The sequence below is a fragment of the Caenorhabditis briggsae genome (assembly GCF_000004555.2).
Source record: "Caenorhabditis briggsae complete genome, chrII, whole genome shotgun sequence".
Lineage (NCBI taxonomy): Eukaryota > Metazoa > Nematoda > Chromadorea > Rhabditida > Rhabditidae > Caenorhabditis > Caenorhabditis briggsae.
In genome coordinates this window covers 12,549,488-12,577,021 of record NC_013486.2, presented here as the reverse complement: position 1 = coordinate 12,577,021, position 27,534 = coordinate 12,549,488, and the positions used below count along the sequence as shown (strand labels likewise).

Genomic DNA, 27,534 nt, shown 5'->3' with positions numbered 1-27,534 from the left:
TGCGAAAATATTATTATTGGGTTACGGTAGCACTCGTTTGCCCGCTGTGTTTTCGAAAATTCTCCTTGAAATACTGTGGCCTAACTTGTGTGAAAATTCGGCCACAACTCCAATTTATTTGCACAAGAATAATAGCAAGCGGGCGGGTAGCTGGCGGGTACGGGTACGGGCGGGTAGCAGCTACCCGTTCGCTACCCGCCCGTCATGGAAAGCCTATCGTAGGATATTGGTTCTTTTTGGTTCTAGACTATAATTTTGTCTTCTACGACGATTTAATGAAAAATCGGAAATTTCGATTTTTTGATCTTCTTGATATTTTGGGATGTTTTAATCATAAATAATAATAAACTTACTGAAAACTGTTGACACTTTTCTGTGTGGATCTTATCTCAAATTGGGAAACGAACTTTCCAGAATCCTTAATATCCTGTAACATCTCCTTGAACATTGCCTGGGCGACACGTGGCTCGTCAGCATAGATCGGTCCCAGATTACAGTCCTTCTTGTTGTTATAAATGATCGCTTGACCAATTCCAATCACTTTTCCATCCTCATCATACGCCACTTTCCCGAATCCGTCACGATCGTACATATGCGAGATGATGTACTTCTCACGGTGATATGGATGAATCGTTTGATCGTATTCAATGATTTCCTTGGCTGGAACATCCTTGGCACTTTTTACCGTAATCCCTTTCGTATCCAAATCCGATGGGACCACGAGATTCTTGGAATCGTAGACACTTTTGTATTGAACATCAGCGGTTTTATGACCGATACCTTCATTCTCCTTGAGCCCAATCATCAGGTGCCAGAATTTTCGGGCAGGTTCATCTGTGATTTATAATATGATTTAATAGGACAATGAACTTTTCTGAAAATCTAGAAATATTTGTACAAAACACTCAAAAAGAGATATTTTGAGCCGAGTTACGGGGATTTGTGGTTTCGGGTCAGAGACGCAGTGTATCTCGTTTCTCTGCGTCTCTCACCACAATATCTTCAAATGACTATAACTTGGCTTAAAATGGTCGTAGGAGTTTGGTTCATTTAGGTGCCAGACTAGAATTTTATGTTCTTTTCAAAATCAAGTAGCTACAGTAATCCCCTGTCAACTCACTGATATGAGAAATGACATTGATCTTCTCACTCGGAATAACCTCATAACAAATATCATGTTGAAGTTTCAAATATTGCATTTGTCGATGCTCAGGATGGGTCCATCCGAATCCCGTGAACACAATTGGCTCCAGATTTCCAGAACCTTCGATGGGGTAAAAAGTACAAAAATGGGATACTCCAATCGCCTTATCAGTCCCTTTCAGACATGTCAGTTTGAATGTGTACTCATCGAAACTATTGATCCATTGAACGATATCCTCTTTTTTGAATACACTTCGATCGTTTCCATGCTGAAAAAACTCCGAAAAATGGTTTAAAAAAGCGAAAAAAAGAAATTGGCGCCAGGAGGAGTTGAACCCCCGATTGCAAAACAAGGCGCAGCGCCTCTACCGCCTGCGCAAGAACGCGCACCGTAGTGAATAGGTTCGCATGTCGTATAAAAACGGCGGCCGCGCTCACATATTTCATGAAGGTGTCCAAATATGTCCCGGTCGGATTCGTATAGATATCAACATCCGGTTTCGGTGGAGGTGCGCCACGTGGCTTCTTTGAAGATGATAGGAGACGATGCGAGGATCGGATGAAGGCATTCCGAACACCAAGGAACATTGGAAATCTGTTGACAATTGAATAATGGTAGAAAACACATTTCTTTGCACGTCTTTTCAGCAGAAAAACTTATTTTATTAGAAATTTCTCGGAATTTTTCCACGGGGAAAAATTTTTCTACACTAGTAAACTTTTTGAAAGTTGTGTAAGGAAAAGAGATCTGGAGGATCTGGAAGAAAAAATACAAAAAAATTTGGGAAGTGCGACTTAGAAATCTTTAGGGGGATCACAAGAAATATGCAAAAACAGAAGGAGAGGTAGAACTACCAAAAGGGGAAGAAAATTGAGTATTAGGTGATACAATAAATTATAAAATTTTAATTTTTGGGGAGAATTTTAGAGAAAAAAAAGAAAGAAAAATGTTAATCAGCATGAAGTCTGATGAAATTGACTTTTCGATACTCCAAAGAGTGTACAATTCCAGAACAGACTGTCAGATAGGCGAGAAGAATTGGAAATGAGAATTGAGCAGAAAGTGTGTGAGCAGTTGGAATCGAGAGATTGATTAGACCGGTCAAGACGTTGGAAATGAGAAAAAAGAGTAGAGAATGACGATTGATGGAGTCGGAGAGGCATGGAGACACCGGAGAGAACGGATCGTCGCCTGGAATTGGTACAAAATTTTTGGGATTAGACTAGAAGGTTCTGCATAAATAGCTCTAAAATTCGAAGTGTTCAACCTAAATTTATACAGTTTTGGAATTTTCAAATTTCGTAATCTTTCGGGATTTTTAATTTTTCTGAAAATCCAGAAAATTCTGTACAAAACACTTGAGAAATGGGGTATACCGTAAAACCTGTATTAGAAGTGCCGGCCCTTCTATTTTTCGTGAGGTCTCTTGGGGGGGGGGCACTTCAATTAGAGGGGCACTTCAATTAGAGGGGGCAATTCTATTTTTCGCGGGTCACTGAGAAGGGCACTTCTATTATAGGTTGAATTGGTTGATCAAAGTATGACCCCTCCCCCCACCAGTACAAAGTGGGGGTCTATACTTGAAGAACCTGGTATTCTTAAAATATGCCCCACCCCTCCCTGCCTTCTTCAATTAAAGCCCCCCACCAATTCAAAAATAGCCCCCCCCCCCCCAAAAAAGAGAACCTTATCTGAGCCCCCCCCACTTTATTCAAATATGACCCCCACCAATTCAAAAATAGCTCCCCACCATTTTTTGGCCTAGGCCTGAATTTTAGAATGTTTTAATTTTGGAAGTTCTGATAAGATATACATAACTGACAAGTATTTTTCAGGGAAAGTTCCCAAGAAACAAGGAAAAATGGTGAAAAATGACACAAATTCCGAAAAAATCAAAGAAAAATTTTTGAAAAAAGCTCAAAATTTGCATCATGACGGTTACCGTACCCTTCACACACCACAAACTACGCAAAAGTGTGGGGGTCTATAATTGAATGGGTGGGGGGCTTTTTTTGAATTGGAATGGACCCTTTAAAAGTGGGGGTCTATACTTGAATTGGGATGGGGGCTATATTTGAATTCAGCCAGAAATGGATATTTTAAACCAATTTTGAGATGAGTTACGGCGATTGGAAATTACGGGTTAGAGACGCAGTGTATCTCGTTTTCGACAATTTTATGAAATTTCGTAAATCTAGGATTTCAACAATCCAAGGTTCTGAGAATGGGGTTATGAGATTCAAAAATTTTCGAGTTCCCAGAATTTAAATGTTCTAGTTTTGTGATTGCAAGTTTACGAAAATTCCAAAATTTGTAAATTTAAAGAATATGAAAATTTGAGATTCAGTGGTTTAGAAATTTGGAAAATTTTGATTTTTCAGATTTTTCGAATTTTCCAGAATTCTAAAATATTAAGAAAACCTGGAAAATTGTGTATAAAACGCTCTGAAAATGAATCTTCAAAACCGATTTTGACCCAAGTTACGGCGATTTGAAATTTCTGGGTCAGAGACGCAGTGTATCTCGTTTCTCTGCGTCTCTCACCTCCAAAACCTTCAAATGACCATATTGTCAGAATAAAAAAAGTGGGACTCGGTGTTTGCGTACTTTGATTTCCGCTTCCCCCCGCCGACGCTCCGCCCACTGCTTTTGCAAGTGCGGCGTTGTGTTTTGCAATTGTGCGGCGCCACTTCGGGTTTATTGTAATTAATGAGGTTTTAACGAGATTTTCATAGAAAAATTGCAATTTATGTCACAATTTTTTAGAGAAAATGATTTTTTTACTTCTTGTTGTCTCAAAACTCAATAATTGATTACAGGTAAACGATTATTATAAAATTCACTGGAAAAATGAGAAAAAAACCGGAAAAGGCTAACAATAATACTAATTTGCATTATTCTAGAAAGTCATAGTCTTCAGTATCACTGAAAACGTTGAAGTCGTCATCAGAGCTAACGGAGCAATCTGTTGGACAAATGGTTTCGATTTCCTCGTCCACCATCGCGTCTTCGTCATCACTATCGATTCGGATGTTGTAGAGATTGCCAGCTTCATCGACGTCGTAGTTCAAGTCGAACACCTCGTCGTAATCCATCATATCTTCTTCTTCCATCATCTCTCGAAGGTCTGTCTCCAATTTTTGAGTGTGAAGAAACAGTTTGTCGGCCGAAGTTGCTGGAAAAGGCTCGAGGAACGCCTTGGCACGGCTTCTCACCTAAATGGAAAACAATTTCTGGAAAAAAATATCTAAAAATTACTAGTTCTACTGAATCTTCCGGTTTGCCAATCTTTCTGAGGTGCTGTTTCAATTGCGCCCACAGTAATTCCACTGGATTAAAAAAACAGTGATATTGTGGGAGTCTTAAAACAGTAACCCCATGAGACTTGGCATACTCGTCGAATTTGTAGACCGTGAATGCCTCGCGACCCCCGTTGGATTCAATGAAGATTCGAGCCAAATCGTAGAGGATCTCCTTCGTCTGCTTTGGGAAGAACTTTACACCATGCTCCGTGAGAAAAGATGTGATGTCAGCTCGGGAAGAAGTGCTCGTCGGAGGCTTGCGGAGTGGAGCATTGTGATACGGAGCATTATCACACAACAACACTGCGGGTCTTCCAAGTTTTGCAGCTTCAGCCGCAAAAAGCGGGATCATCTTTCGGTAGTAGATATCAAAGTTATTACCATCCATATCGGCATGATAATCTTGCTTCTGATCTTCTTCTCTCAATCCGGAAACAAGAAGAAGCTCGGATCCTTTGAGAACTCCTAGCTGTGTGATGACAGCAGCGATGATGACCCTCTTTCCTCTCTCTACCCTTACTCGGACCTGGCTGGGATGATAGAAGATCCATCAACTTCGACTTTTTGTACATCCCCTGATTTGCATGCATCCAGGCAAGACGCCTCACCATGCCGTTGTGTGCCCACGTTTCATCGAAGGATCCATATAGAGCGTTTTTGGAATCCCACTCTTTCTTCAACTGGTGATACAGCATTCTTTTGTGTACAATATCAGGTCGCTCTGACACGATTGGGTTGAATTCCTTTTGGCGATACACAAATCCAAGTCCACGAAGTACATACAAAAACACTGATCTCCCTCTCTGAAATTTGAGCTCATCCTTCGCAAATGTCCATAGATCGGATACTGTAACATTGCGACCTTCTTTCTAAAGAGAGTGGATTTTTGCTACAATTCGAATCTTTTGACGAAATCCAATTGAGAAGCATATCTCCTGCACCGTTCTTTTTTCCCCATTGTAACAAGAAGCTTCTTTTGCGGTAGGTCTCGTTCAGGAGTCAGGCGGATTACTGTTTTTCTGCTCAGACCACACATTTCAGGTGTTGCCTTTGCAGTGTTGGAGAACATTGTAAAACGACAGTCACTGCCCAATTTTTCTTGAATTATGCCGACAGACGATGACGCATTTCTCATGATTTCTTCTCCAGAGTTCCTAGTGTGTTTTTGTGTGGGGGTTTTTGGAAAGATGGAAGTGTCTATGTCACATAACGATTGTCCGATTCTCATGTGCCTCAATTCAGTCTGAAACATGCACCCTACTGCTTACTATTCTAGGTTGATAAGATCTTTATACCTCAGTCAGATACTTGAATCTGTTGGCTGGAGGTAAAACACACTGAGAAGAGGTTGTCTTGTTACGGATAATTGTACTACTCTGGGTGCTTGCATTGCTGGTTGAGGTAGGATCAGTCGCTGTGTTTTTCAGATGAAAGAAGCCAGGAATGTCCGAAGGTTTAGCTTGAAGACTGATGTCACGAGTGGTCGGAAATGTTTGTACTTTCTTATCATGGCTAATTGGAGTTACTTGGGCTCCAACACTCCGAGTCCACAACTGTCGTTGAGCAACATCTTCAGAAAATCTTGTATTCCTTTCAACATAGCTTCCTAATCATTTTTTCCCCCTTTCTACCCACATTTTTCCAGATATAACTACCTCTTTTTAAGATTGTTTCCTTTGAAATGCCCCGGTTGTAGCTCATTGTTGCTTTTTTTCAATGTTTTCTCTATAAATTGTGAGATAAATTGTTTTTTTTAATGAAAACCTCATTAATTACAATAAACCCGAAGTGGCGCCGCACAATTGCAAAACACAACGCCGCACTTGCAAAAGCAGTGGGCGGAGCGTCGGCGGGGGGAAGCGGAAATCAAAGTACGCAAACACCGAGTTCCACTTTTTTTATTCCGACAATAACTCGGCTTAAGATGGTCGTAGGAGATTGATTATTTATGGTAGTGGACTAGAATTTTGTCTTCTTTTCTGAAATTCTGAATCTGGAATATCCGGTATCTAGAATCCTGCGATTTTTCAGATTTTCAGATATTCTCAAATCCAAAAAAAAACTCACCTTTCGAGAATTGTGGAAAACTAGCACACCAGACAACAATATTGAACATTTGAATTGATAAGCATACGGCAGTGGCGAACGTCATCAGTGTTAACTGAAAAATGAAGATACTGGAAGATTCTTAATGTCGAAAGTCAGATTTTCAAATTTTCAAAAATTTTGAAATCTCGAATTTTCGGAAAATTCTGATTTTGAAAATTTTAGAAAAATTGAATTTTTGAGTTTTGAAATTTCCGAATTTCTGAATTTCTGAATTTCCGAATTTTGGAATTTCTGAATTTCCGAATTTTGGAATTTCCGAACTTGATTTCTGAATTTCGAAAATTTCTGGATTTTAGAACATTTAGATCCTGAATTCCGTTCCAAAAATCCCTGTGGACCAACTCAAATTCTCCCACGAACCTGCGAAAAAATATAAGTGACATTAACCACTCTTCGACACGGCGGATCCACCCATTTCTCAGTTGCCAATTGAGCCAAAAACAAGAAAATCGATAAGAGAAGTAGTTGAAAACATCGACGAATCCACGATTTCACCCGTATACTCGTCCGTGCCATGAATCCTCCGATCGCTAAACTCGCATAGAAAATCGTTAGATAACCGAGAAGAGAAGTCAATCCCTCGGCATTCGCATGAATTAAATTATCCCGTTTATTGGCGTTTTCATCGAGAATCCATGCTTGAAGACCCGTCGATTTCAGCATTGTCTGATGGCAAATTCCAAAAATTATCGAGAGAACGAGAGGGAAGCAGCGAGGAAGGATGGAGTAGAGCACCTGGAATTTTAGAAGTAAAATTTGTCGAATTTTGAGGTGTTTGAAAATTTGAAATTTCCTAAATTTCGAAGTTCTAAAACGTCACAGTTCTGAAAAGTCGCGGTTCTAAAATGTCGCGGTTCTAAAATGTCACAATTCTAAAATGTCGCGGTTTCAAAACGTCGCGGTTCTAAACTGTCGCGGTTCTAAAATGTCACAGTTCTAAAACGGTATTGCTCTAAAATGTCGCGGTTCTAAAATGTCACAGTTCTAAAATGTCGCGGTTCTAAAATGTCGCGGTTCTGAAATGTCGCGGTTCTAAAATGTCGTTGTTCTAAAATGTCGTTGTTCAAAAATGTCGTTGTTCTAAAATTTCGCGGTTCTAAAATGTCGCGGTTCTAAAACGGCATCGTTTCAAACTGTCGCGGTACTTAAACGTCGCGGTTCTAAAACGCCGCGGTTTTAAAATTTCGCGGTTCTGAAATGGTCAGTTCTAAGACGTCGCGGTTATTAAATGTCGCGGTTCTAAAATGTCGCGGTTCTGAAATGTCGCGGTTCTAAAATGTCGCGGTTCTAAAATGTCGCGGTTCTAAAATGTCGCGGTTCTAAAATGTCGTTGTTCTAAAATGTCGCGGTTCTGAAATGCCGCGGTTCTAAAACGCCGCGGTTTTAAAATTTCGCGGTTCTGAAATGGTCAGTTCTAAAACGTCGCGGTTATTAAATGTCGCGGTTCTAAAATGGCACAGTTCTAAAATATCGCGGTTCTAAAATGTCGCGGTTCTAAAATGTCGTTGTTCTAAAATGTCGCGGTTCTGAAATGCCGCGGTTCTAAAATGTCGCGGTTCTAAAACGGCATCGTTTCAAAACTGTCGCGGTACTTAAACGTCGCGGTTTTAAAATTTCGCGGTTCTGAAATGGTCAGTTCTAAAACGTCGCGGTTATTAAATGTCGTGGTTCGAAAACGTCGCGGTTTTAAAATGTCGCGTTTCTAAAACGGTATTGTTTCAAAATGTCGCGGTTCTAAAACGTCACGGTTCTAAAATGTTGCGGTTCTGAAACGGCATTGTTTCAAAATGTCACAGTTCTAAAATGTCGCGGTTCTAAAACGTCGCGGTTCTGAAATGTCGCGGTTCTAAAATGTCGCGATTTTAAAATGGTTAGTTTGAAACCGTCGAAGTTCTGAAACGCCGTGGCTCTAAAATGTCGCGGTAAACGTCGCAGTTCTTAAATGGTCGGTTCTAAAAGTTCGCAATTCTGAAATGGTCAGTTCTAAAGCAGTTCTGAAACGTCGCGGTTCTAAAGCGTCGCGGTCCTAAAATGTCGAGGTTCGAAAACGTCGCAGTTCTATAACGCCGTAGTTACGAAACGATCAGTTCTGAATTCGAAATTTTTAGAAGTACCAAATTTTCAATTTTGGAATTCTTGAAATTTTGCGATTTTTGGATTCTTGAAATTTCACATTTTCGAAATATCTCCTTCAAAACTCACCCTAACAGCTGCCATCGTAAAAAAGAAATTCCAATGAACTCCATACTCCGTAACATGTTGTGGATACCCGATCACCTCTAATACAACGGCTCTAACGAATCCCAACGCGAACAAAAGTGACGTAGAAGTCAGGTACCACGGCCTACTATGATTGGATAATTGCCTCCCGGAACTCGGTGATTTTGCCATTCGACTACCCAATGCCGACTGGAAAATGAAGGCAGCGACGCCTACATCCATCATCGAGTGTCCGAATTTCTCAGTCTTCGCGAATCGTCGTGGAAATATCGGAAAATCCACCGCCAGAATCGCCACCGTCACCAGGACCATCGTCAGCGATCGGAAATAGGTCACGAATTTCGTTGGCCTATGCTGTTCTTCAACGATTCTGGACCACGCCTGCTTCAAAGAAGCCGTCAGATGATGATCGACGCCTTCGTAGATGACGAAAAGGAGGAGGACGATGGAGGTGATGGACATGATTGTGGCTAGGAATAGGAGATGGTCACTGAGAATTGTCATTGCTAGAAGGGATGGGAGGCAGAGGAAGATGACGTCGGCGACGAATTTCAGCCAGTAGGAGAATCTGGAAAAAAGAGAGATCTTTGATCATGAGCAGTGTGTCTTTTCGGCACGACGTGGAGAACTTTTTCGAGACAAATTCATCTTGAAGTGGTGGCCTAACTTTTGCAAATTTGGTTTTCTAGTCCACAAAGTTAAAATGGCCTAGAAATGACCTAACATGACCCTGGTGTGTTTTCTAGATCATTTTGAAGTGGTGGCCTAGAAATCCAAAATCGCAAAAGTTAGGCCGCCACTTCAAAATGGCTTAGAAATCATACCAGGGTCATGTTATGGCATTTTTAGGCCATCTTGAAGTGGCGGCCTAACTTTTGCAAATTTGGTTTTCTAGGCCATCACTTAAAAACGGCCTGCCATGTACCTGGTGTGTTTTCTAGGTCATTTGGAAGTGTTGGCCTAGAAAACCAAACATGCGAAAGTTAGTCCACCACTTCAAAATGACGTAGAAAACACACCAGGGTAATATGAGGGCATTTTAGGCCTTCTCGAAGTGGCGGCCTAACTTTTGCAAAATGGGTTTTCTAGTCCACAAAGTTAAAATGGCCTAGAAATGACCTAACATGACCCTGGTGTGTTTTTTAGGCCAAAGAATTGATGGCCTAGAAAACACAACTTGCAAAAGTTAGGCCACCACTTCAAAAGGTCCTAGAAAACACACCAGAGTTATATTGGGCATTTTTAGGCCATGTGGAAGTGGTGGCCTAGAAAACTCAGTTTGCAAAAGTTAGGCCACTACTTAAAAATGGCCTAGAAATCATACCAGGGCCATGTCAGGACATTTCTATGCCATTTTGAAGTGGTGGCCTAGAAAATCGAATTTGCAAAAGTTAGGCGATCACTTCAAAATGACCTAGAAAACACAAAAAATGAATAGCAGGTCATTTTTAAGCCGAAAAATTTGGTGACCTAGAAAACTCAGTTTGCAAAAGTTAGGCCGCCTAACTTTTATAAGTTTGGTTTTTTAGGCCATCACTTAAAAACGGTCTGCCATGCACCTGGTGTGTTTTCTAGGTCATTTGGAAGTGGTGGCCTAGTAAACCAAATTTGAAAAAGTTAGGCCACCACTTAAAAAAGGAAAAATCTAAGCTCCGCCCACCTTGAAATTCTAATTTTTCCCATTTTTCAACTATTTCTCTCACCTTCCAGTATCATATCTAATGCCTAAAAAGATCCACGGAAGCGTCAAATTCCTTATAAACAAGCCCAACAGTGTGATGAGAAAAGTGAGAAACAGCTCTCGTTGAGAGCATCCAGTCAACGTGCTCACGAACCGACTGTGCTCCTCATCCCGGCTCATTTGGTCTGCAAAAACGAAGGAATTCTGGAAAAAAATTCTGGCAAAAATCGAAAAAATGGAAACTAGGGCTGAGACCCGGAAAATTCTGAAAAAAAACTTGTATAATTGAGGCCAAATAATTTATGGAAAGGGACAAACTGGAGCAAAAAAAAAAGTCAGAGAACATGAAAAATTAGGAGATTTAGGGAAAAATAGAGACAATAATTTAAGCAATACGGTAGATGAGATGAACTCCAGAATCGGTGTCGACTATGTCGGACATCTCTCCGACCTCCAGAGCGAACGACGCGTCTTCGAATGGTTTTTGCATTTGTCGGCGTTTGAATGGCTGGAAAAAAAGGTAAGATAAGATTAAATTCCACGACAATTTTAGGTCATTTTTGTCCTATTTTAGGCAAAAATTGAGGTTTCCGGTCTCGAAAAATCGCTGGAAATTCACATTCTAGGCCATTTTTGAAGGCTTAAAGCAGGCATTGATTCATATAGAAGCAAAGAAAAACTCAAAAAAAATTGGCGAAATCTCGAAAAGTCGCTTCTGGAATAGTCTCGAATACCTTTTTTTTGAATTCCCGCCAAAACTGAAAACTCTGAAAATTAGATATTTTTTCGGGGAAAAAATCGATGTTTTTCTGCGATTTTTAGCAAATTTTTTAGACCTTTTTAGTTTTTTCAGCTATTTTTGATAATTCTTTTCAGATTTTTCCGAAATTTTTGTCTGAAATTTGACAGGATGGCATTCGCGTAGATTACTGTAGTTTTTTTTGCAAACACAATCACGTCAGAATGCAGACAAAAGAACTACAAAATTTAAAGATTTTTCACAGTAATCTACAGTAATCCTCGCGAACAACATCATGTCAAATTTCAGGCAAAAATTAGGGAAATCAAAAAAGAATCTTTGAAAATAGCTGAAAACCCTGAAAAGGCCAAAAAAATTCTGCAAAAAATCGACGAAAAAATTAATTATTCTCTCGAAAAATTGCTGATTTTTCAGAGTTTCCAGTTTTGGCGGGAATTCAAAAAGAGAAAATTCGAGAACATTCCAAAACAGATTTTTTGAGATTTTTGGTTCTATATGAATCTACATATTTTTCCTCTCGTTTGAAGGCCTTATGAGAATTCAGAAGATAAAAAAAAACGTACTCCAAGATCTCCTCCACGCTTCGCTGAGCTGCAATCGCTGAACTGCTTGGCGAGTTCACGGAACTTTCCCTGGACATCCGATGCGTCTTTGAGCTCTTTTTCGTAGTCTAAAATGATGAAATATGACTTTTTTTAAACAGAAATCTTGCTCCAACTACAGTAGTTGAACTACTAACTTCTCAAAATATTGATCGCATCCTCCTTGGATCGTGTGATACGATCCGAACGCCACGACGATGGATTACGACTTCCTTCGTGCTTCACCAGAAGATGAAGACATTGGACTTGAGTCAGCTCGGATCCTTTTCCGAACGCCGTATGCTCCGGTCGTTCCCATTGGGATTGACCGGTAGCCGTGTTGAAGTAGTAGACTCGGTCTGGAATTTTTTTTTGATAAAAAAATCGCATAAACTTTTTTTCAACTTTCCGACATTTCATCGCTTTTTTCTTTTTTATTAATCAAAAACTGTTAAAAACCATCAAAAATTATCAAAAAATCGATAAAATTCCTACAGTAATACTTTGAAGGCGCAGCCTTCAGGAGGAGCATGGGTTTCGACACGACATTCGACTTTTTAATTTATTTTTTTTTCAATTTTTCTCTTTTTTTTCTTACCATTGGTGCGACTCTGGCGCTTCTCCCATCCTGGTGGCAGCGAGTTGTCGGACATTCTGAAATTTTTCTTTAAATTTTAAATTAAAAATTTTTCCGAAAATATAAATCGATCTAACAAGTTCCAAATATCTAGATTCTGGTTAATCAAATAATTTATGGAAAGACAATTTTCAAATTATGCATGCAATTTATAAAAAAACCTCGTAAAAAAAGAATTCTGGCAAATCAGAGGAAGAAAAGCTACGAAGAAGGACCGGTATGAGGGAGAAAAATGCAATTCTTACACACAAAAAAAAGGAAATTAACAATAAATTATGGAATATTGGTGCCATTGACTCTTGTACAACACTCGCTTGGCGGTTTCGAGAAGTCGTAGACGTACGAGAGACGGCGTCTGCAAAAAGATTGTTATGGTCAGCAAGCGCGTCCCACTGCACACTCTCGTGTACTCCACGAGGACAACAAAACTCACTGGAATTCTTTAGCGCAGAGTTTGCCAGTCGTCTTGAGATTCTCGTACATTTGTGTCATTTCTTGCATCGTGTGTTTATGAGTGATCAAGTACTCGTTGCTGCATCCACGAGACGTCCATTCTGTGTCGAATCTGGGGTCGTGGACGTATTTTACGTCCAGTCCGGCGAGCCACGCCCCCACAGAGACATCTTCATTTTTGTAGATCCGGAATAGAGGGGCGTTGGTGGCAAGAAAGCGGACGAGTTCGTAGGAAAGGATGTAGCCACCGCCGAGCTGGAAATAGGGGATTTTCAGATTTTTGAAATTCAAAATTCTCTGGGTAGCGACGATTTCAGGGCCAGCTTTTAGCATTCAAAATGTCCTAGAATGTGAATTTCCAGTGATTTTTCGAGACCGGAAATCTCAATTTTTGGCAAAGAATAGGGCAAAAATGATCAAAAGATCGACTAATTCCAACCTGGTAGGGTAAATAGCGATCACAAAGATTCCATTCTGGCTCTTTCCATTTTCCCTTCCTGAATGGTTTGGCTCTTCCATCGAGAAATCCCCAATAAAGCATTGGATGTTGCACAGTTTTTAGATTCATGATAAGCGGAGTGATACGGACAAAGGAATCGGCATCGGTCTGGAAGTCTTTTAATGAAAAATTCCAATTATTAGGCAAGAGGAGACCCACTTTCAAGAAAAATTTGAATTTAAAATTATCATACGCATTCTGAAAACTGAACAACGTCTTTTTCGCCAACTTATCGTATGCTTCTTCGTGTCTCTTTAGAAACGACAAATCGCCGAATTTCGCGTTCTCCTCTTCTAGAATTTTCCTCTCTTCCGAGTCTAATCCCATCGTTCCAACTACAAATTTCGCTATAAAAACGGACGGTCCTTTCGCTGAAAGTCGGAACCACGTTTCTCGAACATTCTGACGACGTTCTGTTTCATTTGGAGATGAGAGCACTGAGACGAAGAGGAATGTTTCGGAGAGGTGAGCGGTGGAAGCGAGAGCGATGTTGTCTGGAAAAATTCTTATTTTCGAGATTCGGAGAGTGAAATATCATTTATTTTTCGCAAAAATCTCTTATAGTAACCTTGAAAAACCACAGAAAAAACCGACAATTCCGACGGAAACCGTAAATCGACACAAGTTTAAAGGAGCATCGAATTATTTCGAAGGGTCTCGCCACGAAATCGGCGACTACTGTAGTCGGGCGTTTCGGAAGTTTTTTTCGGTTTTTTCGCTTTCTTTCGCTCGCTTTCGGTTTCTTTTGAGATTCCGAGAGCCAAAAAACGCGAAAATTTCATGAATTAACTGAAAAAGCGTCTCAAGACGATTTTCATCGTTTTTTCAATGATTTCCTCATTTTTTAATCACATTTTTCCAATTTACATCGAGAAAACGGTAAAAATCGTCAGAAATTCACAAAAAAAAGTTTACGACCGAAAATTCCGATGCGAAAACTCCTGTAAATCGACACGAGTTTAAAGGAGCATCGAATTTCTTCGAAGGGTTTCGCCGCGAAATCAGCGACTACGGTACCTGGAGCTTTTTTGTCGAATTTTTTGGGAAGAGCGGGGTTTTCGGGCAATTTTAGATCGTAACATGATAATTTTAGAGTAAAAGATGCTAGAAAAAACACAATTATGTCAAAATGCTAAAAAAAAATTCAGAAAAAAAGCAAGAATTCCAAAAAATTGTTCAATTTCTCACCATTTTTTCCGTTTTCTCTGCCTCTAATTTCACTATTATCCTCCCAACCGCAATTAAAAATCACGGCAAGTGTGCAGATGGAGCAAAACGCTCCGGCGACTAGTAGATATGTCTGAAAACTCAATTTTCTGGGAAACAATTATTTTTCGATATCGAGTACCCTATAGAATCTCATTTCACCATTTGTCAACCGATTTATCTGAAATTTTTCCTATTTTTTGCTATTAAGTTCTTCAATTCTTCATGAAAATATCTAAAAGAAGCAGTAACTTTTTTTTGAAGTTGTGTCACAGAAAAAAAAATAGGAAAACATTGATTTATTCTAAAGTGTGTGTGTGGATGGATGATGGCTAAGACGAGGTGGAGAACAACGGGGGAGAAAAGACGAATGAAAATATCACAAAATTAAGGCAACTTGTCTTGTTTAAAAATTTAGGTCAAAGAGCATCCCAATTTTCCCAATTTTATTGTGGAATAACAATTCTTTGGAAGAGGAAAAGAGAGAAAGCAAGAATAGTTCAATGAAAAGAGATGATGGACTCGGGGACATGAAATTGAAAATCTGTAAGAAAACTAGATTAAAAATTACACGATTTACATAAGGTTTCTCACCGCACAGGGATTTCAAAAAGAGAGGATGGTGACACGAAAAGAGGAGAAGATGGGGGATATTATCGGTGAAAACTTGTTGATTTGCTAGTAGCTAGACACGTGGAATTAACGCTAACCGCAGAATTTGGTTGTTAGTTTTAAAGCGAAAAGAAACTGAAAGGAGAAAATGTGTTATCTCCTTTTCTCAAATTCGGCAGCCGCTAGGACCACGTATCTAACTGCAAATGCAAGTACCGCCACGCCTGCAATCATCATCATATTGGACAGCAACGCCGACAGTCGGGGTACTCCGCGCGATGCGTCGCCTCTGCGTCTAGAAAAATTCAGTTTTTTAAAAGAAATTTTGATTGGGAGCATGCTTGAAAAAGAGGTTCACAATCATAGTCGCAAGCGGGCCGGCTGATAACTTGTCCCTAGAACGAGATATTCAGACAGTTTTAGTACCAAATGATAGATCTCGACAGGGCCCATCACGTCTATATCATACGAGCCGGATTCCGGTCCGATAACATGTCGAAAAATGTGTTTGAATGACAATTTTCGACCAATTTGAAAGCAGAATTTTTGTCATTCAAACATATTTCGACTCGAATGATATAAACGTGATAGGCCCTGTTGAGATCTATCATTTGGTACCAAAATTGTCTGCATATCTCGTTCTAGGGAAAATTTGACAGCAGGCCCGCTTGCAGCTATGTTCAAAACTGTGCTAACAACAAAATTGTGCTGTAAGACATCCGAAATTCTTCTCATGAAAACAAGGGATAGTTTAGCACAAATTTGACAAAACCCTTACCGATTTCGAATCGCCGTTTCCTCGTCCTTGATACTATCCAGCTCTTCCTGATTCATTTTCTGAATATCGTCTCGAATCTCTTGCGCTTCTTCTGGGAACATCGTACAGAACACTTTGTCTTTGATATTGAATGCCTTCGATTTTTTAGCCAGAAGACGTCGCTCGGATTCCGACGAATTCAGACTTCCCAGCGTCGGCTGATTATCGTTCATAAACGACATCAATCCAGTGATAATTGTGGACACCGTCCATGCTGGATTCCACGTATCCGGGTGGTAGTCAGAGATTGAGAGACACAGACGGGTGTTGACCTGGAATTATGGAACATTTCTAGTGGAACTAGGCTACTATAGTTTTCCTGTTGGGACCTAGTAATTAAGAATTTTGAGTTTTTTCAAAGATTTCGAAAATCTACAGTAACCCTGGGTTACTGTAATCACCTGAAATCTGCCACTCGGTGTCAACATGAGAATCGCTGGTGGTTTGAATGGGAAATCCTTTGGGAAGAGAAGTTTTCCATGGTAAATCCCACCCTCGTACGGAGTCTTTGGCGCTCCAATGATAATGTATCTCCATTCGAGAATGTTCGATTCCAGCGGCGCCGCTTTCATGTATGGAACTGGTTCTCTGGAAAAATCGAGGCTTTTTGGGATACAGTTGTGGGAAAAATCGCAGGATTTTGAGAGAAAAATCCAAATTTCTGAAATTCGTCAATTTTTTTTTTAATCCAAAAATGTGGGTTTTTCAGATCGAAAACTCCGAATTTTCTATTATTCCCAAATTTTCAAAAAATTCAAAATTGAAGTTTTTTTTCAATTTGAAAAAATCCAAAATTTTCGATTTTTCTCAAAATTTCAAAAAATCAGAAATTTTCCTCTTTCTCAATTTGAAAAATTCCAAATTCCGAATTTTCTATTGTTCCCAATTTTTCAAAAAATCCAAGTTTCGGTTTTTTTTCAATTCGAAAAATTCCAAATCTTCGGTTTTTCTCGAATTTTCAAATAATCCAAAATTTGGGGTTTTTAATATTTAAAAAATCTGAAAATTTCCAAACATCCAAAATTTGGGTTTTTTTCAGATTTAAAAATCCAAATTCTGAAATTTTCGATTTACCAAAATTTCAAAAATCCAAAACCCACTTTAAAAGTCGCTGGTAATCCTTTTTCAGACGTTGAAACGCGACCGTTGGCACCTCGGACGGCATCTTTTGATCTGAATTTTTCGTAACTTAAAATAGAAAAAAAATATTAAAAACTCAGTATAAAATGGTGAAAATGACCAAATTTTAAAAAATCAGAAAATTCTAAAATCCACAAAATTTAACCATTCTAATGTGATAAGCCGAGTAATCAGAATAGCGAAAAAAAACCGAATAAAGCGGGGAGAGGACATTTCCAAAGTTCGGAAATACAACAGAGACACGACAATTTTTGAATTAGAAAAAGAAAAAATAATCATTACCGAAATAAAAAAAAAGAGATGGATCGATGGGGGAAAAACGGGCAAAATGAACGGGATGTGTGGCAGAGAGAAAATATAAAAATGGGGAGGGACGGGACGGGTCACGGAGCATCGGAAAACTAGCCAAAAATTAAAATTTTCAAGTAAAAAAACTGGGTTACTGTAGCTCTTGAAAATCATGGGGAACGAAGATCGAGATGGATGGGACAAAGTTTCAGGGGGTTAAAAATAGAGAAACTGTTAGTTTTTTGTATAGATAGAGACTTTCTATTGGAGAGAATGTCCCAGAGAGGAGAGAGAGAGAGAGTAGAGAAAAGAGAGAACCGCAGAAAAAATAAGAAATTATTCGTACAACAATATGTACACTTTTGATGATGAAACGGGGGGAAAATGGAGGATTTTTATCGGGGAAAAAATGGTAGAAATTGATGAAAAAAACTGATAAAAATGGAGGTTTCGATTTATTGATGGATTTATGTACGATTGTTTCGACGCTTCGCTGGAACCGCTGCTTCTGGTGGATTGTTCTGAAAATATTGAAATTTTGAAAAATCAAAAGTACTGTATTTCCTCTCTAACAGTGGCCCATTCAAACCATCAACTTTGAGCTCAATTGTCTCGATTTCTGTGAAAGATATCAAAGAACTGTCAACTGATGAAATTGTTGTCATAATATCACCAATACGTTATCAGTTGACAAAATGTTGATATCTTCCTCAGGAATTGAGATAATTGAGCTCCAAGTTGACAGTTTGGGCGGGCGTCTATTAGAGGAGATACGTTATGTCCTGGCGATTCATTTTGATAAAAGATAAAGTGTGTTAATGATATTGCGGTGGTGATACGGGTGCACGGGTGAAGAAATCAGGTTATTTGAGAAAATCTTTTTTGTCGAAATTACGGAATTAGGAGTTCAGGGGATTTGTTAGGAAAGCAGAGATAAGCTTTGAATTTTCTGCATTTTTATGAATTTTTTCTCGATTTTTGAATTTGTAGAACTTCGAATTACCATATATTTTCTGAAAATTCCATTTTATCGATTCTCAACATTTTCTCAATTTTTGAACATTTTCGAACTTTTTTAATTTCTCGAGCTTTTAGAAGAAGGATGAAAGCAAGCCTATCCTTCCGAAGTCCAGCCAACACGTCATCGAGTAAAATCAGAAAGTGAAGAGAGGGGGAATAGAAGGAAGGAAGAGACGGGGAGTAAAAAGAGCACACATGCTGCTCGAGAGAAGTAGACGAAAACAAATTAGCCAAGCTCCGCCCACAACACTCCATTTGGTTGAAAAATTTTACTCTTCTTCTCGAAATCGGGGTCAGAAGACGTCAAAATGACGAATCCAATAGGTTTCGAAACCAAAAATATCATTTAAATGACAGAAAAAAACAAAAAATTCACAATATCAAAAAGCATGCATGCACAGGACAAAAATCAGAAAAATAACTTTTGAAAAAAAAATGACGTACCTAGGAAACACACTAGGGAACGCGGGATTAGAGAGAGAGAGAGAGAGCCAATACACACAGATTTTCATTAGTTTCATTGAGCAGCATCCTATAAAAAAACCAGAGAAAAATGAAGCCATGAGTGCGAAATCTTGTAAAAATGCGTACCCCAAAACCTGTAATAGAAGGGGACCCCTGTGAGCCAGTGTATCTCGATTCCTGTGACAGATATAGAAAAGTTGTCAACTGATGAATTGTTTATCATAATATCACAAACATTTCATCAGTTGACACATTTTTGATATCTAGCATAGGAAGCGAGATAATTGAGCTCAAACTTGACAATCTGGGGGCTCTTCTATTACAGGGTTTACGGTATGTTTTGTGTCTGTGTGATCAGTAAGCTTCCTTTGTTAAATTTGTGATTTTTATCGTTTTTTTAAACCACCACTCTTGTATTAGTCTAACACCACCCGAATTTGTTATTTCTTCGAATATTATTCTGACATAAAAATGAAAGGTCCCACAACGACAGCTACCGTAACCTGAAAATATTTTCCTTTTTCGAATTTTTTTTTGTCGATTTTTCAGGATTACGGTAGTTATCGCTATGGGGCCTTTTCTCTTCCACAGCTCTGATTTTTGTCGGCAAAAAAAAGAAAGGCATACCTGATTGCGTCTGGTGGCTCGGCGAGTTTGTCGTCCCACCGGCACTTCTGGTTGCTGTGGCTGAGCAGGAACAACAGCGGCGACGGCGGCACCTCCACGTGGACGAAGAGTGCGTTGTTGTGGAGCGACAGCATGAACTGGGGCAGCGGCTATAACTGGCACAGCCGGAGCAGCAGCCACTGGAGCAACTCCCATGACGGCAGCGGCAGCCTGTTGAACGGCCTGAGCGTTCTGCTGAGCTTGTTGACGTTGTTGAGCTGCGAGTGCGGCGAGATCATGGTACAGTGCTGGTGGCATAGCTGCTGGGGCTGAAAAAAAAATGCTTGTAGCTTTGAAATTTCAAATCGCAATTTTAGATTCTAACCTGCTGGCGGTGGCGCCGCATAATACATCGCTGGAGCACCTGGAGGGGGTCTTCTCTGACCAGCTGCTCCAGCTCCACGAAGCACGTTCATCATATCATCGAATCCACCACGATTCGCGTAGGCGGCACGAGACGAGTGATGTGCCATGTCGGGAACAGGTATTCCAGTTGGTGTGGCGTGCTCCGGGAGCATCTTTGGAGCAACGTTGGGCTCATCTGGACTTGGAATGACGCCAGTCCATTCTTGCACGTATTGCGGAAAGAAGTGACGGAATTCGCGGTACTGGAATGATAAAGAAGGGTGTAAGGACCATCTACCGTAATCCATATAGTCAAGTTTGAGCTCAATTATCTCAATTCCTCTGCAAGATATCAGTCATCTGACAAAACATTTCTGATGTCATGATAAACATTTTATCAGCTGACAACTTTTTTATATTTTCGACAGGAGCCGAGAATAATTGGATCAAAGTTAGAAGATAGAGGGGGCCCTTCTATTACAGGTTTTATGGTATCTAAAACAGGCCTCACCTTGACATTGAATTCCTTGCTAGCCGCCGCGAGATTTCTCTGCTCCTGTGGAGTTCCAGCCACTGATCCAGCAGCCGGCTGATTCTCGTTCATAAACGAGTGAAGTCCTATGAGAATCGCCGACACCGTCCATCCAGGATTCCACGATTCCGGATGATAATCAGAAATCGAGAGGCACAAACGCGTGTTCGTCGCGAAACGTCCGTTCGGAGTGATCATTGTGATAGCTGGTGGACTCCACGGAAAGTTCTCCTTGAAGATCACTTTTCCCCAATAGAATCCTCCCTGGAACGGAGTGTCTGGACTTCCACGAAGACAATAGTGCCACTCGAGAATGTTCTCCTCGTTGGGCAACGCTTTGATTCCATCCACTGGGTCCTGCATGAGCTTCGCAAAGTCCTTCTGGAGACGACGGATCGCTGTGGCCGACGCGGAGCCAGCTGGTGGAACGGCGACACCGGGACCCTTAAGCTTAAGATTATTAGACGGGATTTTAACTTTTTGGACATTTTTAGGCTCAAAAATCTATTCATTTTGTGCTGAAAGTCATGGAAATTCACCAAAAAATCGAACCTGAGTTTTCTAGTCCCTGCGGCCGTGGCCAGCGCGCGAAAAGCTGTTTTCTAATAAAGAAATATTAAAGCTCAAAAACAGATTCAGGACACCCAAAAACCCATAATTCGGTTCAAAAATCAGATTTTCCGAAAAATTGCTCGGGCGGCCTAGTGGGATTTTCAACCGACATTTTGGTGGCAATGAGTCTCAGGTTCGAACCCCACCGGTGGCAAAAATGTTTTTAGAGGTTTTCAGTTGCCGAAAATTCGAAAACCGAGGTTTTGAAAGCTCAGAAAACGATTTTTGAGAATTTTCAACTATTTGAACCTATTTTTAGGCTCAAAATCCGATTTTTTTTCACTTTTTCTAACCTAAAACTCACCAAGTTCAACATTATTTCCTATATTTATTCCTTTCAGCTCTGATCGCCCAAAAGCCTCTCCCTGCAAAAATGAATTTTAGTGGCTGAAACTGCGCCCATTGTCCTGGAAATAAAAAAAAAAGAACAGAGATAAATTTCGGTGTCAGAAACCGTTAAAAATAGGCAAAAAATAGATAAATATTTAAAGAAACAAGGGTGTTTTGTTTGCGTAGTAAATCCATCAAAAAATTACAAGCGAAAGAGAAAAAAAATAGAAGAGAGACAGGAAAGAAAGAAAGGAATCACAGCAGCTATCAACGAAAAAAATAATTAATTGGCTAATTAATCAAAATAAATTAGTGTATTTTATTCAGTTTTTGAAAAAAAAAGAAAGAGAGAAAAAGTGAAAATCCCGGCTGGTCGTCCAGGGTGAACGAAGTGCAGCAGCAGCCGGGGGACGAGAAGTGAAGCGAGAGTGACGAGAGATAAAGAGACGCAGACAGCGATACGGAAGGAACGATGATGAGGTGGCGGCAGCGGTGGCAGAGGGCGGGTGTCTCTCCGTCGTTTCGATTAGAAATCTCTGAAAATGCTTATGTGTGTGGCTGGGAAAAAAGAGGGGAACAAGTGAATAGAGGGCGAGCGAAAGGGGTAAGGGCGAGCAATGCTTACGTATGATAAGGCCCCCTTATCACGAGGGGATCGATATGTCAGAGGGTTTTTATGTAGCCAGAATATCGTAAAAACGATTTTCAGCCTTCAAAAATTGCCTAGAATATGAATTTCAGGGGGTTTTTTGAGATGGGAAATCTAAATTTTAACCCTAAAATCATCAACAAATGACTTAAAATAACCATTTTTAGTGAAATTCTGAAAATCTCTATTTTTGGCTTAAAATCCTCAAAAAACGAGCTAAAATATTCATTTTTAGTGGAATTTAAGCCTAAAATTGGGATTTTCAGGGTTGAAGGCAAATCGTACAGTAAATTTCCAGAATTATTGGAACTAGCTGGCGGCGTTGGGAATGGAGATGACGATGAAGCGGGAGCAGCTGGACCACCAATTGGACGAGAGTTTCGGATCTAAAAATTTGGAATTTTTCGGAATTTTCTAGAATCTTTGAGCGATTAGCGATTTATGGACCATAATTCAGTGTGTAATAAAATCCCTATTTTCCTCATTTTAATTCTCAAAATCCCAGACCAATTACATCTTTTTACGGCCAAAGCCATTATACGCTCTTTTCCCCTCAGTTTGGGAGGCATAAAAAGCTTCATATGTGGAAAAGAAGAGCAAGTTGCGGTTGCCAGGGACAACAACATATATTTAAACGCAATTTCGACATTTTCCTTCCTTTTTTTGTGAAAAAAGGAAGGATATTGTGCCATATGATAAGCTGGAAAAGGGACAAAGACGGAGTACTGAAAAAAGTTCTCGAAAAGTTAAACTTCAAAGTTTCAGATTTTCAGAAGAAAATCAATATTTTTTGTAAAAAATAAACAGCGAACTTCTCTAAAGTCTATAGAGAAAGTGATCGATAAAGCAGGCCGACTGATAAGATTCATCACATTTTTTTCACTTTTTTCTCGCGAAAAAAGTACATTGTTGTTATCAAAAGAGGGTGTTCAGTACATGTGATCGATGGAAATTTTAAGATTGGCAAAAAATTTTAAAAATTGACTTGAAATCTGCTTTTCTCTTTCGAAAATACTCAAAAAAAAAGAACAAGAATTGGAGGAAAACGAGCTAGAAATCAACTTCTCAGGGGATTACGGTGGGCAGAGGTCCGTAAACACTCTACGTAACATTACGTAACCCGTGGATTACTGTCGAAGCAGTGTGTGCAAACACAATGCGGAGTGTACTGCGGAATATTCTTGAAAATTCGACTTTTGAGAAAAACACATCGAATAACGATTAGGGGACGAGCTTGAGTTTTCTAGTCCCCCACGACCGCGGGCAGCGCGCGAAAGGCTGTTTCTGAGCATAGAAATGATCATTTTTATGCTCAAAAACTGATTCAGAACGCCCAAAAAGCCATATTTCGGTCAAAAAATCAGATTTACCAGAATTTACTCGGATGGTCTAGTGGAATTTTCGGCCAAAATTTTGGAGGCAAGGGGTCACAGATTCGAATCCCAAAAAAGTTTTTCGAGGTTTTCAGACCCGGGAAAATCAAAAATTGAAAGTTTGAAAGCTCAGAAAATGATTTTTTGGGCTCAAAAATTCTAAAATTGGCATTTGTTAACAAGATTTTTCTCAGATTTCCAGATTTCACACCTTAAGTACTTACCATAGACCCAGCACCTGGCGGTGGTGGAAGCAACGGAACAAGGCCACCCGGAGCAGCTGCAGCAGCCGGACGAGGTCGTGGCACCGCGTTCTTGTTCTTTTTCTATAACAGAAATTTTAGGAATCTGTTGAAAAACCTAATATTTACCCCAATATTAATAGAAATCGTCTGGCCCTCTTTGAAAGCCAGATCAAGACTCGGTCCGGCGCTGAGATCCTGTTTCTCCAGCTCAGCACTTCGTTCGATGTATCGGAAGTGGTCCTGAAGAAAAAATTGGCTCGGATTCACAAATTTAAGGGATTCTTGCTCACTTGTAACGTCACATTGAAATCGAAGGCGTCACCGCGCTCCTGGAATCCACAGCCGACGAATGCTTGCTGCCCGTTGTCGTTCTGAATTTATTTATGTTCAATTTCCGCGATTTTTCAATACTTACCATCAAGCGAATCACAAAGTATCTCGAACTATCGCTGACTGCTTCGACCGCGTTCCCCGGGTGAGCATCGATGGGACACTTGGCGTACAAATCGCCTGAAAACACTTCTTTATGCATTTCAAACATAAAAGTAGAGTTTACAAGTCTCTCCATCCTCGAGTCGCATCTCTAGACGTTTTCCAATCGCCACTAGTCGCATTCTTCCTGTCCATGCAGGCGCGTCGAGGTTCCAGTCGGCGGCTCTGGAAAAGAAATCAATAAATTTTGAGGTTGTGCAATGTGGACTCACTTATGACCTGATGTTCCGATTGGTGGGATGCGGTAGACAAAGACTTTTGGCTTTACAAGCAATACATTTTCGTAATCACCCATTTTTAGAATTTAAAGGGTTTTCAGGGGATTTTTATATCAATTCACAGAGAAAAATGGGTTGAAAGGGATAAATTTACGAAAAAGCGTATGTTAGTCGCTCGCGTCCTCTTTCCCCTCTCTGTTTATCGACGTTTCTGCCGGAGGATATGGGTTGGAAATTCGGCCACGTCCACGCGCGCAAACAGCGCGAATTTTAACTGGGAAGCAATTGATTAACCTCTAAATTTCGATTTTTCACCCAAAAATTAGAGGAAAACATGGGGATTTTGGTTTTTTGAGCGTAAAATGCGAAAATTCGCCGAAAAAGAAAGAACAATGACTCACTTCAAAGGAACATGTTCTCTGAGGCGTTGGGGGCATCAGCACGAATTCTTCGAATACAGTACCTTGTATTTCAATTTTCGTGCACTTTTTGAAGTTTTTTTTCTAGAAAAAAGCTTCAAAAAGTCTTGAAAAAGCCTTTAAAAAGTACATCCTAAAAAATACTTTAGGTTTTTCGCAAAAAATCCTCATTTTTTGCCTTGAAACCATCGAATTTCGACCCTAAACTCATCACTTCTCGCAAAGAATCATGCCAGATTTTCACTCTTGGGTCTCGCCACGATCTTTTGTTGTACTGTATTTTTTCGAATTGCCAGCGCGGTTTTCTCTTTTCTTCCCACTTTTCAGCAGAAATATTGCAGATTTTCGTGTCACTACTCGTCTTAAAATATGTCATTTCTCGCTCGTGGCCTCTCGAATCTCATCGGAATTGTCGCGCCGGTCATTCACTCGTTCAAAGTGCTCAAAAAACCGACGAAACCGAAATTGGTAAGGGAATTGGGAATTCAACAGTAAGAGGGGTTTAAAAGATGCAATTTGGGCTCTGAAATTCGCGAGGAAACCTGCAAAAAAATCCTTTTCAAAAATACGGCTTAAAAATCAATGAAGTCATTTCCAGATCCAATGTCTCCATTTCTGGACCATCTACGGCTCGTTCCTCATAACCGATTGGTTCCTAACCACATTCTTCATCTCATGCTTCATTCCATTCTACGATTTCTTCTGCCTCTCCTTCGTCGTCCTCCTCTCCGCACCTCATCTCGGATTCGCTTCCATGCTCTACACAAAGTTCTTGGCTCCATTCCTCAGAAAGTACGAGCGACGAATCGACAATGTCACATCGACAGTGATGAACAAGGTGTGGGAGAAGCTTCCAGCAGTGGCGATGACTGCACCAGCGTTGTTGGCTTCCGTGAGTTATAGGAACGATTTTTGTAAAAATATAGTTTTTTTTAGGTAGCCAATGCATTGAACAGCTCGGCGACTGCAGCTGAGCGTATGGAAATTGAGGAAATCGATTCGTCTATCGAAGTTATTCGACACCGTCGCCCGGCGTCCAGATCCGTCTCCCGCTCCCGAAACCCACGTCTTCTCCAGCCAGTCCAGATCGCTCCAGCGCTCGATCAGGATTTTGAGATGCAAGAAGAAGAGTTATCGGACAGCGATGAAAACGATGAGAACGATGGAGGAGACGTCTTCTACAATCTGAGGGACCGAGAAGTGAAGCAAGAGGTTCTCGACGAAGACATTGTGCCGCATATTGTGCCACCAAGAGCCGCTGCATCAGGACTTCGATCTCGCCCACAAACAAGAAGTCGTTCGATGCGATACTAATTTTCTATACTAGCATTTTATCCCTATCTCCTATTGATTGTATGATCCTCGTGTATTATTCAGTTGCCTCCGGTATTTATATTGTATGATCGGCGATCATCGATCGCATTTCCTGTATAAAAAGAAATTTCTTGAGAAGTTTAGTGGTGAGTTTTCAGGAGGTTCAAATCTTTTTTCAGAATTGCCACTCGTCCAATACAATGGCCTCGTCTTCACCCTCCCATCTGCCCTTAAATTTCCTTCCTCCTCTCCGTCTCTTCACTTTCAATACTCTCTCATCAACTGCCTCCCAGCCTGTCGTCTCCGATTGAGGTTCACGTGCCCTCGTCAGCCACTTTTTCTCTCTCTTCTTTTCGCTCTCAATTGTACTAGTCATATTGTTTATAGAAAACCTAGGTTGCTCTGGAAAGGTCTAAAATATTACTAAATTTTTATTCAGAGCTCCTGAAATTGCTGAATTTTTTTTTCTGAGGAAAACATTTCATTCATGAGGAATTTTTGTTTGCAGAATCCTTGATATGACTAATAGCTGATTCATAACAAAAAAATGAGGAATTCTCCTGATAGATAAGATTAGATTGATTGCTAATTTTAGCGTTTTTCCAGTATCGTAAAGTAGATTATAAATTTACAAAGTCCAAAAACAACATTCAGATTTTTATCTAAGTATTGGATTTTCACTTTTTCTGTTTCCTTGAAGGTGTAAAATCGTTTCTCTTTATTTCCTCTCATAGTTAAACGATTACTAAAATCAGCTTCGTTTCTGAAAATCTAGTTCAAAAACCTTTAAAAACTTGAAATTGTCAGAAGTCGCGAAAATTTCGAAAACCCCATAAATTATAAAATTTTTATTGCTTCATTTTGTGCAGAATATCATATTGATTCATATAAAAATAAAGAAAAATTCGAAAAAAATCTGAAATCCTCAAAAACGCGGTTGCAAAACGATTAGGGACTTGAGTTTTCGAGACCCCTGCGGCCAGTGCTTAAAAAACTGTTTTCTAACATAGAAATCGTCATTTTCATGCTCAAAAACGGATTCAGGACGCCCGAAAACCCATATTTCGGGAGATTCGAAAATCGAGGTTTCAAAGCTCCGAAAATGAGTTTTCGGCATTTTTGAACTTTTTTGTTTTAAAAATCCCAAAATGCACATTTTTAAAAATAAAATTTTGTCGATTTTTCAGGATTTCTCCTATATTACATCGAAAAACACAGAAAAAAAAACTGAAAATCAATATAAACTTGAATTTCCCGCGCGGCCCGAGGCAGCGGGGGACTAGAAAACTCAATCTCGTCCCTAATCGTTTTCCGATGCGTTTTTCGTAGTGAAGGAATTTTTTTCGAAATTTTCCCTTCGTTTTTATGTGAATTTACTGGATTTTCCTGCTCAAAATAAAGTAAT

The 27,534-nt window shown here is 39.9% G+C and overlaps 6 protein-coding genes across 6 annotated transcripts in view; 1 reads left to right on the top strand and 5 right to left on the bottom strand.

Moving 5' to 3' along the window:
• The window catches only part of CBG19614, a gene marked incomplete at both ends in the record, with an annotated part of 2,937 nt that extends 1,206 nt beyond the window's left edge, over window positions 1-1,731 (bottom strand). The window contains 3 exons of the mRNA XM_002646866.1: window positions 354-834; window positions 1,121-1,412; window positions 1,582-1,731. Of these exons, the coding sequence (XP_002646912.1) occupies window positions 354-834; window positions 1,121-1,412; window positions 1,582-1,731 (923 nt within the window). The remainder of the gene's footprint in view (window positions 1-353; window positions 835-1,120; window positions 1,413-1,581) is intronic.
• Window positions 1,732-2,093: 362 nt separating this feature from the next.
• Cbr-hpo-20 lies at window positions 2,094-10,636 on the bottom strand (the record flags this gene model as incomplete). The annotated part of the gene is made up of 8 exons (XM_045242806.1): window positions 2,094-2,335; window positions 4,119-4,359; window positions 4,403-4,915; window positions 5,742-6,016; window positions 6,514-6,607; window positions 6,916-7,290; window positions 8,758-9,343; window positions 10,479-10,636. 8 exons carry the CDS (start codon window positions 10,634-10,636, stop codon window positions 2,094-2,096), a joined length of 2,484 nt encoding a protein of 827 aa, XP_045096821.1.
• Window positions 10,637-10,841: 205 nt separating this feature from the next.
• Window positions 10,842-12,450, bottom strand: CBG19616 (the record flags this gene model as incomplete). The annotated part of the gene is made up of 4 exons (XM_002646868.1): window positions 10,842-10,964; window positions 11,780-11,886; window positions 11,956-12,156; window positions 12,396-12,450. 4 exons carry the CDS (start codon window positions 12,448-12,450, stop codon window positions 10,842-10,844), a joined length of 486 nt encoding a protein of 161 aa, XP_002646914.1.
• A 257-nt stretch (window positions 12,451-12,707) lies between these two features.
• Window positions 12,708-17,186, bottom strand: Cbr-sqv-2 (the record flags this gene model as incomplete). Its single annotated transcript, XM_045242805.1, has 10 exons — window positions 12,708-12,798; window positions 12,868-13,142; window positions 13,327-13,494; window positions 13,546-13,880; window positions 14,608-14,698; window positions 14,735-14,773; window positions 15,382-15,499; window positions 15,983-16,293; window positions 16,414-16,609; window positions 17,122-17,186. The coding sequence occupies 10 exons, from the start codon at window positions 17,184-17,186 to the stop codon at window positions 12,708-12,710; spliced, it is 1,689 nt and encodes a 562-aa protein (XP_045096822.1).
• Window positions 17,187-17,916: 730 nt separating this feature from the next.
• Window positions 17,917-24,473, bottom strand: Cbr-ubc-15 (the record flags this gene model as incomplete). Its single annotated transcript, XM_002646871.2, has 10 exons — window positions 17,917-17,970; window positions 19,562-19,869; window positions 19,926-20,208; window positions 20,457-20,972; window positions 23,666-23,767; window positions 23,813-23,926; window positions 23,977-24,057; window positions 24,102-24,196; window positions 24,243-24,343; window positions 24,391-24,473. The coding sequence occupies 10 exons, from the start codon at window positions 24,471-24,473 to the stop codon at window positions 17,917-17,919; spliced, it is 1,737 nt and encodes a 578-aa protein (XP_002646917.2).
• A 711-nt stretch (window positions 24,474-25,184) lies between these two features.
• CBG19620 lies at window positions 25,185-26,129 on the top strand (the record flags this gene model as incomplete). The annotated part of the gene is made up of 3 exons (XM_002646872.1): window positions 25,185-25,283; window positions 25,414-25,707; window positions 25,752-26,129. The coding sequence occupies 3 exons, from the start codon at window positions 25,185-25,187 to the stop codon at window positions 26,127-26,129; spliced, it is 771 nt and encodes a 256-aa protein (XP_002646918.1).
• Window positions 26,130-27,534: the final 1,405 nt, after the last annotated feature.